We start from the raw sequence: 15,275 nt of genomic DNA, 5'->3' as shown, positions 1-15,275 counted from the left end.
CACAAAATCTCTAGCATTTCACAGCATTAAAGGTTAAACATTTTTTTTAATATTTAAGAAAGTACATACATGCACAAGAAGAAAAAGTACCAGTACTAAACAAAAGAAAGCATTGCCTCACTGCCAGTGGTTACTAATATGGTTAAAAAGGTGAGTTGCTCTCACAAATAAGTATGATTACTACTAAAAAGATTTGAAATTCAGGAGAAATATATAGAAGAAATGGAATTCATAGGATGAATAAATAGTAGGTCTTGTCATTAACAACGAGAAGAAAGAAGAACTTCTTGAATCATCAAGCTAAGCATTTAACCAGTTACATTATGAAAAGCCTTTTCTTTGTCTCATAAACGCCTCAAGAAGTCTTTTTAATTGCAAAAAAGTTATATGAATTTTACCTGCCTTTGCCACATATGTTGTGTTTTGTTTTTTTCTGAGACATCACTAAGAGGAGTCAAAGAACAGATTACAAGAATAAATACTTGAGTAACTGCAGAATTTTTTCTTTTCCTCTAAAAGTACATACCAAAAAAGGCACTAGAATCATCTTTATACATATTTAGATCCTATACCTCCAGGAGCTGTAACTGTTTATAGAACACAAATTATATATCACTTGAAATTACTAAAATATATATATACATATATATATATACACTCTACCATAAGCTTTCTTCATTTCAATGTAAAACATAATGGAACCTTCCATAACCACTTTGGGATGGCTCATTTTTAAGCACATTCTTCTGAACAACTGACTACAATCTCAGTAATTTTAAAGCAAAAAAAAAAAAAACCAAACAAACAAAAAGCAAGGCTAACTGGCTCTTTCAGTTCTGCTAAACGGGTCTGGCGATAAACCAAATGTTCCCTCCAAGCTTGAAGAAATTTAACTATTCCACACCTCCTAGTCTGTCCGTGATGAGCCTCAATCCTTAAACCCACAGAACTACATGGCCAAAAGGGTGTTCAAAGCAGACAGAAGCTCTTATTTTAAGATCTGATATTTCTTTCCAGGTGAGACAAACTCTATGGATGGCTACTACTGCTCTTGGTAAAGACGCTAAATCTGACTTACAGCCTTTCTGAAAGGTAGCTCTATTCTGGCCGAAGAGAAAGCCTCATATATTCAGTGCCACTTGAATTACAACCCATGACAGCATCCAGAAACTAACAGTGACTCATTTCTACAAAAAATATGGACAGATTCTGACATAAGTCTATAGGCATGTTGTTAAAAGAGATCCAGCATACACACTCAATTTGCAGGCATATTTTATGAAAAATAAAACTGCTATGGGTTCTGTACAACTACTCTCACAAATTATTTTTTCCTAGCCCACAGTTCAACAGCATATATTTTTACATTAACAGTTCACAAAATTTCAGTTAACAACCGAAATAGTTTCAGATTGCAGAAGCATTAAAGCACATCTGGGAAATTACATCATTCTTGTTAAATTTGGTATTTATATCTCCCATAATATTTTATGAAATTGTTTTTGACAGAGAATTTGCCAAGTTTCTGCCTACAACATACCAGTACCAAACTACAAATTTCTTAGAAGAATACATAATAGAAATCTTACAGACTGTCAAAAGATGTTAAAAGATTTTAAGCTATAAAACCAAGAAGCAGAACCTGACATACCAAACTTAACATTACCATGTCTTGCAAAGCATCATTACTGGCCAAGTTTACTCCAGCCTGCAGTTGAAATTGTTTCACACAATTGCTGGTCTTTCAATAGACTGCTATTATGTAGCAGATGGCAAAACACTGATATTCTTCATTATTAGTGGGAAGCTCACTTAAGGTGATTCAAACATCTCCCATCAACTATTGAAAATGGCATGATTGCCATGGTTACCTGCACAATTTAGGGACAGACAAAACACATTTTAGTTTGGTGCTACTGCAAACAAAATAAAATACGCTATTTCTGAGGCTCTAGATACCAGTTATCATTTAACTAACCTATTGTTAGAGCAAGGGTAAAAAAGAAAAACAACAAAGCAAAAAAACATAGTTCAGAGTTCAACTCAACTCAATTAAAATAAAAGTAAATACAGACTATGCAATATCACACCTAGAATCCTTTCCTAAATAAACCTAACAGCGCTATTATAGAAAAACCTGTAAATGCAGAAATAAACTCAGACTATTTCGGTGTACCTTAATATTTTTTTTTCACTGCTTTGGTCAATCAGTCCTTAAAAATAACACGCTTTGTTTACAAGTTGTACACCTCTAAATTAAGCTGGAAATCAGAGCTAGAATGGGAGCTAAATAATCAATTGCTGATCTACTCCCATCATTTCATGTCTATTATGTCAAAATACATCATCTTCAAGCGTTACATGACAAAACACGAGCATAGGATGCACAGAATTAACAGACATTACTATCCCACTGCGTGATTTCCCATAATTTCTCACTCAGTGGAACAAACAGGAATTCAAGATACAAAGAATAAGTAAAAGAACTGTGACCTTTGAAATCTATTTCTCATTAAAGAAAGGTTTCCTGCATGACTGTAATCATTACTCTGGATTTCTCTTACCAAAACAGCTGACTCATTTCAAACTCTACCTGTGGCTTCATTTTACTGATCCCAGAAAGAAAGCAATCCTTTTAGAGAAGTAATTTGAAGTAATTCAATTGGTAATGCTATGCTAACAAAATCCAGGCTCACCTAAATATTTTATTATTAAAAAGCATAAATACTCACTACATGTCTATTTGTCAACTGGTTAAGAATCAACTGTCCATTAAAAAATATAAATAAAAAACTGCAGCCTACAGCATTACTCCCAAGCTTATATCTTTGCTCACCTGTCAAAGCAGTAAAATTTAATTTCTATTTTCTCCTTAGTCTAAGTGTATGTCAGTCTACTCTTTACTTTTATTCAGAAGGTTCTAGCAAAACAATCCACGAAATTGAGACCAATTTTTCCATTAGCCTATGTTGCAGCAATTACTAACAAAATATTAGTTATAATGCATCTCCTACTCAGAAGGCCAGATTCCTTTAACAGAAATTTCATTTAGATATCCTCTAATAGGACCTGCTATTGATTCTCATTACTGTTTTTTAAATAATGCCTGCATGTAAAGACATTTTATAAGGAGCAGTGAGTGAAGCCAAATTTTTCTTTCAGAAAAGGTATCCTGCATTTCACATGACCTGAAATGCTCAGTTTTCTCCACTTCTGAAGAAAAAATTAAAAGGTACACCAAGTTTATTATCAGCAGTCCCTAAAAAGCTATATAACAAATAAGATTATGTTTATTTTATAATAATACAATAAAGTATTTGCTACAAAATTTCTGTAATATAAAAAATGGTTTCCTACTGATCTGTCTTCACTTAGTGATATGACCAAAAAATTAAAGAAAAAACCCAAACTTTTTCCAAATGCTGTATACAGAAAAGTTCAGTTGTAGACAATTATAGTTAACAACCCAGAGGATCTGTGTGGATCCAGGTATCTACTACTGACACTGACAGTGAAACTGGATGGATGGACCAGACCATTGGTCTGACACAGTACGGCCATTTACCTCTTCCTATATCCTAGCAATGACAATTGTTTCTGCCCTACACACATAAAATATGCCGCTGTATCTCAACTTGCCGAAGGCTAAAAACCTGAAATACTCTGTAGCCTGCCTTGATGCACACATGATAGTGACAAAAAATTTCTAGTCACTGCAAGCTTAAGAATACTCATGAAGTTTTTATTTCTGTCAGTACAGTACCTTAATTAAGTTACCCATTTGTAGAGTGGACTGTATTAACTTAATCTCCATGGCTTTTGCAAACTGAGATTTCCACTTACAATGTAACATCATAAACACAAGGAGTAGTGCTCCTTTTATGCCTATAGAATGTCACATTAACACTGTTAAAGAATTAACATATATATGGATAAATGTGTAAAATTAAATTTGAATTCTTTCCCGGTTTGAACACAATAGAAACAGACTCCTTTCATTTCTTTCTAATTAAACAATGCACAAGCATGTCTACCAAATTTTTATTATTAATTGTTTTTCTAAAACCTGCAAAAAGGAGAGTATATGAAAATAACTCAGTGTACTAATTGAACTCACTAAGAGGGCTGAAAATTAAGATCCAATCACTTTGAAAATCAAGTACAATGTAGAATTCAGGCATGTATATTACATCACCCAACAGCATATTAAGTAAGCATTAACGAAAGCAATCCTCAACTTCAAATTATTCACTTTTAATTAAGGATTTATATTTCCAAAGCTTTTTCCCTTTAATAAATGTATTCTAATTCTGAAACACCAAAGAGCCATAATTTTCTACAAATTCTATTCAAAGACATGGGACATCAAAGCTTACTCCTAAGTATTATTAGGTTTACTGGCCCTAAGGCATTATCTGGAATCTCTTTTTTTTCCCCCCCCTCCTCTTTTCTAAGTCACAGCTCACTATAACAGCGTGACTTTGACAAATTAATTTAATGAAGTATAGTTTCTGTGGCCTACTAAATTCCATAGAGTACAAAAGAAGAAATATCCAATACTTCTGATTTCAACTGAAGTCAAATGTACTTAAACTTTAGGATATTCTGAAATGCTTTGCTGAATCAGAATGCAAAAACACACAAGCCTAAAGTGGCTTCCTTCCCTAAGACTTTCCTGTATGACATTCTTTTTGAGTTATTCTTTCTATATTTTTCTTTAATTGTCCATGTACCACTATTGAGGGAATAAACAAAATTGCAAGTATACATTCAACATATTATGTGAATTTGTTTAAACCATCAGAAATGATTTTTCATGTCAGTCCAGTATTACAGGTAGTGCTTTGATAAATATGATGGTCCAGAATATTCGCTAGACTGGTGATGAATTTGGAAAGTGTATGTTCACAAACCCTTTTCCAGATCTGAAACAGCTTGTAAGGTGGAATGATACAAACATGGTAACAAAGATAGTAACAGATATTCAAAAGGTTATTTATGAGGAAAAACTCACCAATATGGATGCTTTCGCTGGGAAATGCTGAGACAAACTCCACCAGGGAACAATCTCCAAGAGATGCTGCCTTAGTGGTGGCCAGCCCTTAAATGAGGTCTATAGGAGGTGGAGTCAAGCTCCACCCCTTCCAGGAGCACAGCTAAATTACTCTCACCTGTGCTCCCACAGCTGACCCAACACTTGCCTCAGCTGATTAATCAGAGGTTCAGGCTGTGATTACCAATTTCCCATACACAGCTGTAGAAAGTTTCAAACACAGAAGAGCAGCTCCAATCTGCTCTTATTCCTTGTTTCTGTCAGCACTCACCTGCACCTCAACAGTATCTCATTCTGGATCACAACAGCAAAACAGTCTATGGTCACAATGCAGTGTGAATAGGATAAGAAATGTTGAATTTAAATTTACACTTGTGTTCTAAATGCAACTGACTAGTAGCAAACACGTGTTTTCTCAATGGGGTAAATAGCTCTATTAAGTATGACAGTAACCTTAATAGAAAACGATGTAGAGTTCAGCTCTCTCAAAACTTTTAACATAACATTTGGCTAAAATTCAAGATAAGTAATTTTTTGCATTTTTCTCTCCTGACTCCTGAAGAAATGTGGCTCATCCACAGTAAAGATAAGGGCATTGAAAAGACAATGAAAGACTGTAGGTATCCCATATACTTTAGATGTATATAACCACCTGTGAGAAGTAAATTACATTCTCCAGCAAAAAAAAAGTTTTCCTTCCTAAACATTTCAACTCATTCATTTATTTCCTCAGCCCAGCCCAAAAGCAGCTACCTCTTCCTTTCCCATAGGAAAATATTCCTACCAAAAGTTCACAAGAGAAGATTAAAGACCTAACTATGAACTAAGACACTACACATCTTACATATCCACAGATAAGAGCAGACAGTACAAAACTAGCAAAAAAGAGGAAGCAGAAGATCCAGTACTGGAATATTCACATAGGAGCATTAGCACAGAGACCTTTGTCCCTAAATCAGACATGTTTCCCTCAGGGACAGCATTTCCACAGTCAGTTAAACAGATCAAACATTGATTTAAAAAAAAAAAAAAAACAAAAAAACACCAACAAAACAAAGTAGTACAAGTAGGGGAAATGAAGTTATAGGAATCCATCTGCACTGTCAAAGCAAAGGCAACAGGAATAATTTCCCAGTGAACAGAGTTTGTAGAATTACCATATACGTTCCAGAATCTAACTTAGCCTATACAATAGATGTTACCATTAACATTCTCATATATGTACATATATACACTCAAAAACATCAATGTACAAGTAGATATTTTTAAGATACATACATATTGACTAACTTTAATTACATACACAAATTATAATTTATCTCAGTCACTGACAGGTAACTGAAATTTACTTTATTTAACAAGTGTTTGTTTTGTGCCCAGTCTATTGAGAAAAACAGCACAGACTTCAGTTGCTAACAATGATGAATGACGTTGCTCTCAACACATTCTCTTAGAGAACCCTATTTAGATTTCTGTATTGTTCTTTCTGTGCAGTGAAGGAGTCATGGCAAAGTCACTCAAATTCAGACAAGCATTACACTTTCTTCTTATATGAGATATCTAATGTTTTGAAGGAAGGCAAAGTATAGCATGCAGCCAAGTCAGCACTAAGCAGAAAGCTGCCCAATTCCTACATGCTTAAATAGTCACCAAATTCACATCTTCAGCTGAAGAAAAGAACCATTTCTATTTTGATATGCCCTCTACTAGGGCAATACATGTGCAAAGGTAGAATTAGATGTTTATTCAGTTACCAAAATCTATTCTTTAAGTGCTCTAATCTGCTCAAAGCAGAAGTAGAAACTGAGATTTTAAGGACACTGCAATATTAAAAACAAGGGAATAATAGGTTCAAGAAGTACTAATGTATTATTAATTATTAGTTTGAAAGAATTCAAGAAATGTCACCAACACAGCACTAACAAAGATCAGAAACTAACTTTTTTCATTTGAGCCCAATTTTCTTGCATTAAGTAATGCTTCCATAATAAAGCATACAGAGATTCTTTTGCAATGAAGCATTATAATCATGTGAAGCTTCTCTTCATGAACTCACATAACTCAGTGTTCGCTAGACCAAGAAATGCTCCTGGAACAAGACCACTGGCCATTAAGAACCTCACAGGTGAGCAGGAGTTACAGCAAAGACTTAAACCACAGTAAAGGGAATGTGAATTCAAAAGATCCAAAGGGTCTAAGGAAAACTAAAATGCAGAGACTTAACACAAGAAAATCAAGGTTAGAAATCACCAGTCTTGTTACACATAACTGAATAAAAATACTTGCAAATCACATACCAAGACAATAAAATTACAGAACTTTACGATGTTAAAAATCGTAAGTTTTAATTGAAATTATTTACAGTTTAGGAAAGCTAAGTACAGAAACATGAGTAACTTCACTGTGATATTTCTTACGCATGCAAAGTAAGAACCATTTCTTCTTTCAGCACAAAATGTGAATAAACTGAAGGAAGAATATTTATCCTTGCAAGCACTACTTATAAAGATTTTGCCAACCACTTGGCAGCAGCACTTAACAATCATTAGTAGAAAATACACAGATTGGAGACTGGAATAAATAAGAAAATACAAGCTTGACATGCATTACTGTTAATTATTTCCTACCAATTTACCCACTTCAGTAACTACCTGTTTTGATTTGATTCAAAGCAACATTAATTCTAACTTGCAACATGCAAATTAAATTGAGACAATGAAGATAATTTTAACAAGCTGAAAGGCAAACATGCATACTTCATAACTGAAAAAGGTAACTTGACCAAAGCAGTATTCTTTCACCTTCTCTGTTCACAACAGACTAAATTGGTAATATTACAATGGCAGTGTTCTGTGCATTAAATTTGTACTTCCTCAAGTGTTAAAGCTACTTTCTAACCTCAAATACCTAATCTGCTGAAAGATTATGGAAATGAACTGTAATATAAATTAAATTATTCTATCTTAAGGTAAATCAAACCAGTAAAAGGCACAAATACCTTAAACAATAACAAACAATTAATAAGAATATTAGTTTATTTGTTTTACAACTGTTAATTATTTTCAGGTTCCTTTCTACTTGGTGACAACTATTAACAAATACTTCATTTTCTCATTCCTTTAAGTTCTCTGTTCTCCTTTTCTCATTTTCCCTCAAAAACTGCAATTTTACATTTGAACCTGGTCTTCTTTCTACTGCAATAAACAAAAAAATAAGAATTAAAACTTATAGTTCTCCAGACTTTTCTACATTACTGTGATCTGCCAAGTTTTCTCGTCAGTGCTCTAGTATTTTGCAGCTTCGCAGTAATGCCTCAGGATCACTGTAGAACAGTGTCCTCTTGTGGTCCTGGAGGTTCCCTAGATCTGAGACATATACCTAAACACCAGACTTCATGCAGGTATCAAGGCCGATTACTGCAAAAGCCTCTTTCAATGCCACTGATCACCTTCACCAGGCTCACAGTTCCAAGTCAAGTATATTGAAGACATGCAATGAATAATATCATTCAAGTACAGACTGGATGGCTGCAAGAGCTCATAATACTATTTTCTGAAACTTATGAAAGAGCCATATCTATGCATTTACACGTGGAGGACTATTTTACCAATATGCTCTTTTGGCACCTGATAATACTGAGGACTCGTAGAGGACACAAAAGTCATAGACTGACCTAAACTACAGAGGGATGCTCTTGTTACCAGAATTTGGCAATAAAACCATTCTTTGGGTACTAACTTAAGAGCATATTGATTAATCTAGATAAAGGAAGACAGCTAGCATTCCGTTAAAAATAGTATAGCAAACATGAGAGGAAAAAAAAGAAAATACTTCAACTGAAGTTTAGCAGCATATCAAAAAAGCAACAATGCCCATGAAAACTTATTTTTTTAAAGTAAGGTAGAAAAAGAGCTAGTAGTGCTCATCACCAAATAGTTTAATGTGCAAGAGCCTACATAAACCTCTCATCCTATACCGGAAGTTCTACACAATCCCAAGACTGACAGACATTCCAAAGTGAATAAATTCACTTTACACTAAAACTTAACACATTCCAGTTACTTCAACTTGCTTTTCCATGGAAAGAAGTGCCCTCTCAAGGCCACTGCATAATCTTAGAGTGTAATATGTTCCAAATACTGCTAATTCTGCTAGATCTATTGGATAACTGTTACCAATACAGAGTCCATCTTAGTGCACAAACATTTACATTATTCCTAAATGCAGTATCTACTACAACTTGGTACAGAAATTTCTACTGTTAGGACAAAAATTTGCATATATAATGGGCTGTGGAAATTTTTCTGAGACCTGATATGAAAGAAAATGATTGTGGGTTTATACATGATTAAGGAAGAATTTCAGTCCAAAGCTAACGTACTGAAAGCAACACAAAAATTTTAATGACTTGCTCAACTGTTACTTCTGTACTTATCAATTATGTAACTGAAGTTATAATTCAATTAACATATAATTAGGACAAAAGACTATCAAAAGAGTTTATTGAAGTGGCCAATATGCAACCACTTAAAAGAAAAAAAGAGAATTAAGTAAAACTGTTTATATTACAAAACTCCACTAGAAATGAATAGTTGGTCTTCTAATACATGAAAAAGCAAAGCAACTCTTATAAGTACTTCAGGTTAGTAGCCAGTAAACAATGCATTCTTTGGACTTTCTTTTTCACCAAGTACAGAAATCTACTATTTTTTTTTTGTAAACTGCATATCAATATAACACTATTTCAGTTTACATGCATTACTACTCATTTCATAAAATGTGCCAAATTCATTTTTATGGTACATTTGGCAATCTGTTTGATCTTCAGATAAATTCAGACAAACCTGAACACCACTATGGAATCTGCAAGCTTTTCTTTAAACAACAACAAAAAAACTTGTTTCTTTTTGAAGCTTCATATGAAATTACTTCATATGAGTTAACAATGGTGATTTTTTAATCCATAGAAAAAGTTGTAACAGATACCATTAGAAAAAATCTGGCATTTTAGCAGCACAAGTATTAAAATGGTTGTAAGCCAAATATCTAATGAAGATCTAATGGTATTTCAATCATTATCTCAGCTTTCCTTTGAAGACTGAACAGTTCATTATGGTTGGTTGGTTCTTCTCAGATATTTGATATAAGAACTCAGTGACATGATGGCAAAAAAAAAAAAAAAAAAAAAACAGGTAAAAGGAGAAAATCTCATACAAAATGAAACAAATTTGCTTACCGTGAAGAATGAAAAATGATTTAATCATCCAGTGGTTCAGTACAGAAGCTTTAATGTTATAAGCATGATTTAAATACCTCATATTTTACTTGAGATAGTTAAATTTAGTTTTCAGATAATCTATTCACTGTAAAGATGAATAACTTAAATCAGCTTTCAGTGAAGAATTTTTCCTTTTACTAAAGCTGCTAAACATCTTAGAGTTCTGGTGATCAAGAATTTAACAACATATTTTGGAAAAACCTACTCTAATTTAATAAGTCTTCAAGGGATGAACAGTTTTACTGTCTGTAATTTCAGTGTAGCTAAAATAGATAAACAGCCCAGGCTTTTCAGTAACATTAAGCCTCCAGAATATTTCTGTCTACTTTTTCTTATTCAGAAACTCTTTATTCTTTTCAGTTTAATGACAGAATGATGTCAAATTAGCATTAAAACATATAACCATGCACTGACATCCTGGCCTCCTGACTGATACATATCGAGAGTTACAGAATCACAAAATTATTTCCCCCCTTAAAAAAAAAAAAATTAAAAAAATTAAAATACAACTCTAATACTTAGGCTGCCCATAAAAATAATTTAAAGTTTTAAAAATTCTCCAAAATTCTCTGAACCACAGTCAACAGGCATTTAGGGAAAACAATAACCATTGCTTTTTCACATGTGGAAAGAAAAGATTACTTCTTGAATTCTTTCTGATACTATGAATTTATTTAATTACCTTATTTCCAATTGCTTTTTTTGGTGGAAAGTTAAAAGTCCTCACTTGCTGGTATTTATTCTGTAATTTATGATGTAAGCTTCTGAACTCTGCATATCTTCGATAAACATTCCATTCATCATCCTTTATTCTTATATAAACCTGAAAAACATAGACAAGAATTTTTTATTTTTTCCTAATTCTTAGGCTATTTTTCAACTACTTTAATCTTCAATCCAATTCCTTCTGCCCTTAAGATTTCTGTCTTTGATGAAGCGCTATGCCAACATTATAAAACAGTATGCTGGCTCACATATACACTGAAGGTCAACAGTCCCATCTGCCTGGAAGAGCAGATCACAGACTGCATTCCCACTGCATCACCTCTTAGCCACAAAGACTCCTAGTTTCAGATACTGCTCTCCTCCTCTGCATTTAGGCTTCATTTCCTGAAACAACTTCTCCCTGCTTGAGCAGGAGCATTCAGGTACTGTCAACTCCCCTCAGAAAGTGTACATTTATGTACATTTAAAGTACATAAGAAGAAATATGAGGAAAGATATGAGTCAGACAATATGAAACAGGAAGTCTGTTGAGTTGCAGAGGAATTTAAACATTAGAAGAATGTTTATTGACAGTCATAAGCACTTAACATAACTGAAATTCGCACTTATTAATAACAAGTCTCAAACTTCACCTGTTCCAATTGGCACATTTCAGTTTTCTCTACTTGACGAGTTTCTCTCATGATTAACAGTTTTTATGTCCAAGTTTCCTCAAGAACTCAGAAAACTCTGAACTCCAAAATATATTGGAAAAATCTCAATATCAACACACTTCAATACTGCTACTAAGAATGATGTACTACAAACAGATTTTTCATACAGCTGATACAAAAAATTCTAATTGCATTTTTATTTTCTGCCATTGGAGAAACAAGTGATATAACAGCAAAAATAAACTGTATTATAAATAAAAGGACTCATAGAAACGAGCTCAGACATTTGTCCTATTTGTCACTTCCAGTCCTCGTCTGTTCATTCCATACTGATAGCTTGGTAAATATATTCTTCAACTATTTCAACACTGAATCAAAATCCCTGTAATTAGTAGCACATGTTTTGGCAGATGAATTCATAGTGCTGTTTTTAAAGCTATTCTTAATTTCTATAAATTAATGATTTCCTGATATCTATAAAATACTGAATACATATTCAGCCTGCACATGACTTTATATCTTTATCCAAGATGTAGCAATCACTTCAACTCCAATTATTTCATCATAGGGAGATATAAATTTGTTTTTGTTTATATGCATGTCTATATTTATATATTTTACACACACAAGCACACAAAAATAGAATGTAGGCCTATTTTTGGTTTAAAAAAAAAAAAAATTCAGCCCTCTATCGTATGAGAATAGCTGTTTGCCTAATACATAATGACCTTAGTCACACAGAGACTAAAACCTAGTAGAAATACCATTGATTTATCCTTTATAAGGAAAGATCTTAACAGGTACTAAGAGCGAAGTTAAAAAAAAAAAAAAAAAGACAGATGGTTTAGGTCATTTCTATAAGTAGTTCTTGCTCACTTTTCTTTTTTAAACATCTAAAGATGAAGTAGATTAAGTAGATAACTGCTCAAAGGAGCTCTGCGGAATGTAACTAAACACAAACAACTGACAAAAGACATTTTATGTCTGTTTTAGGCAAGTGCTTCGACCTTCTCATGTTACATATCTCTAATATCTTTGCATCGTCAACAGACAAAAAAGAATATTCAGAAGAATGATTTGTACATTTTTTCTCATATCCAATATATAAGCATATGCTTCAGAAATAAGAAAATTCTCAAAATTGTCTTTCTGACAATGTAAAATTTCAAGTATTTTAGAATCTTGTTATGATATTTGGCTTTATTTTTCCTCTTGTTAGAGACCCACTCTAAGAATCAGAATTCCCTGTCCTTCATTAATGACAAGCAACTGATGAAACCTATTCAAAGCCACTTCATAGCAGCGGCACATATTATCTAAACTCCACAAGGCTTTGGATAAAGCCCCGAAACTCTTTCACATTGGTGGTCAGGTTTATTTCAATATTTTTTCCAATTAAAAAAAAAAAAAAAATCTCATGCCAAGTATCTACAATTACACATGAATTTCACATATTCTCAGACTTTCACTATTTCTTTTTATAAGCAGGTACAGTCAAATTCTGTCAAAAAACCTAACTAGAGGGACTGCTCCAAAAGTAATGTCTCTTATTATATTGTCTCACAATATCAGATGCAGGCATTGGTAGCATGGCAGTAGAGGTTGAATCTTCCTGCCAGTATCCCATTACATTTCGTTGCCATGCAAGAGATGGCAGCAGAGGGGCAGGTCCGACAAAACGTCATCTGATATGGAAATGCCTATGAAGCAAAGGTGTGGAACATGAATTCCTTCACGAGAGAAAAATAGCTTGCACTGATACTGACTGACGATGTTAGAACATTTATGGAGATCAAACAGTAGATGTTAGCACAATGAGGCAGTGGGAGGTACCTACCAGCAGGGGAGATAGCAACAGATTTTGATAAGACCAGCACACAGGCTCATGTTTATCACCAGCCAAAAATGCACAGCTAATGTTGGTGACTATGTTGAAAAACAGTATTCTGCAGTTGAAAACTTTTTTCTATCAAATAGTGTTATTGTGTTCTTTGGATCTATAACAGTTTCCACCGAAATAAAGAGGAGACATTACTTTTGGAATGACTGTCTACATTTCATAAGTTACCAGTAAGAACAAACATTTTTTTTCAAACATCTAAGCAAAATAGTAGCAAACATGCCCTATGTTTTAATGAAGCAGAATATCATTGAAGGTATTTATATTGTGTAAAATATAAACCAAGACTTTCTAAAATAGTCATCTGGACTATCTATAATAAAATTACACTGAAATCCATTTTAGTCAGAAATTTAACTATAGCATCCACATTAAGAAGTATTACTTACTTGATAAACATGGAATGCATTAGCAGCTTTTCCACGCAGAAAGACTGAGGGAATCCAAACATTAATAAGAGCTCGATTTGATCTGAGTAGGTAAGAGAAACAGTTAAAACAGGAAGAATAGAGAAACATGTTTATGTATTAAAATTGCAAATTTCCTATTGTAGGTTAAGCCTTCAGGTGGCTCAGCACCACACAGTCATTTGTTCACTCCCACCCTTCCTAGGGGGACAGGGGAAAGAATAGAGGAAAAAAAGTAGAAGTCATGGGTTGAGATAAAACTATTTACTAAGGTAGGGGAAAAAAAAAAAAAAAAAAAGGACAATTGTTATGACTGTTTTTTAGTATATACATATATATGAATACAAACAAGAAGTGACGCACAAGCAATTGCTGACTACCTCACCTGACCAATGCCCGACTAGTCCAGAAAGCAATGTAACAGAGCAAGATGAAATTCTCCCCCTCTTCAAAACTCCTTCTATATGATATTGTATGGTAAGGAATAATCCTTTGAACAGTTTAAGTCAGCTGTCCTAATTCCATTTACTCTCAGCCCCTTGGACCTTTTGCTCCATATAACACTGCTTAGCAGAAACTATAAACAGTGGTGTATTATCATTGCTGTTTTCCTCCTAAAACCAAAATCAGCATCACACCAGATAACACCACACCACATAAAAAAATACCATCCTAGATGAAAGAAAGGCAATATCCCAAAATTAACATAACTGGGAAGGAGAAACTGAGGCAAATGTTTAGTTGTTTTTTTTGTTGTTGTTGTTGTTTTTTTAAATGGTGTATTTGACAACCATTGATTATTAACAAGTTCAAAATTTTGGTCCATAACACTCAACAGCAAAGATATGAATTCATTAAAAATAAAACAAAAAAGTAAAACAAACAAACAAACAGAAAACCATTAAACAGTTACAAGGAAGCCACTTCCATCCACTCCCTTCCAGGTTTCTACAATACAAAGACAGTCCAAATCACACCACTTTGATCTGTGATGACCTAATATTTTGTTTGGTTTTTGCAGTGCTATTTGTATGCACTGAGATGAGAAAACAAGAAGGAACATCACGCTAACATCTAACAAAACAAAACCAACAGAAAACAGTAACTTTTTGGTGCTACTGTAGAATACCAAATTCTAAGTTGCTGGATGTACATTTCAAGAATATTCATGAATCTAAACTTCTTGCATTCAGCTTTGTTAAACAATATTCTAGGGCATGGACTGTACAACTCCCCATGTTTCTGGATTTTTTTTTAA

At 33.5% G+C, this 15,275-nt stretch overlaps 1 protein-coding gene across 6 annotated transcripts in view; it reads right to left on the bottom strand.

Moving 5' to 3' along the window:
* SNX29 (sorting nexin 29) overlaps window positions 1–15,275 on the bottom strand; it is an 83,555-nt gene that overhangs the window by 28,525 nt on the left and 39,755 nt on the right. For all 6 annotated transcript variants that reach the window (XM_085513744.1, XM_085513746.1, XM_015876438.3 and 3 more), the window contains exons 18-19: window positions 14,000–14,081; window positions 11,014–11,154 (exon numbers count right to left, since the gene is read on the bottom strand). In XM_085513744.1, coding sequence (XP_085369870.1) covers window positions 11,014–11,154; window positions 14,000–14,081 — 223 coding nt within the window. The remainder of the gene's footprint in view (window positions 1–11,013; window positions 11,155–13,999; window positions 14,082–15,275) is intronic.

The sequence above is a fragment of the Coturnix japonica genome, chromosome 13, assembly GCF_054131305.1.
Source record: "Coturnix japonica strain WE chromosome 13, WE-NBRP24, whole genome shotgun sequence".
In the NCBI taxonomy this organism is placed as follows: Eukaryota; Metazoa; Chordata; class Aves; order Galliformes; family Phasianidae; genus Coturnix; species Coturnix japonica.
The sequence above is the reverse complement of the archived record's forward strand: the minus strand, read 5'-3'. Positions and strand labels throughout refer to the sequence as shown.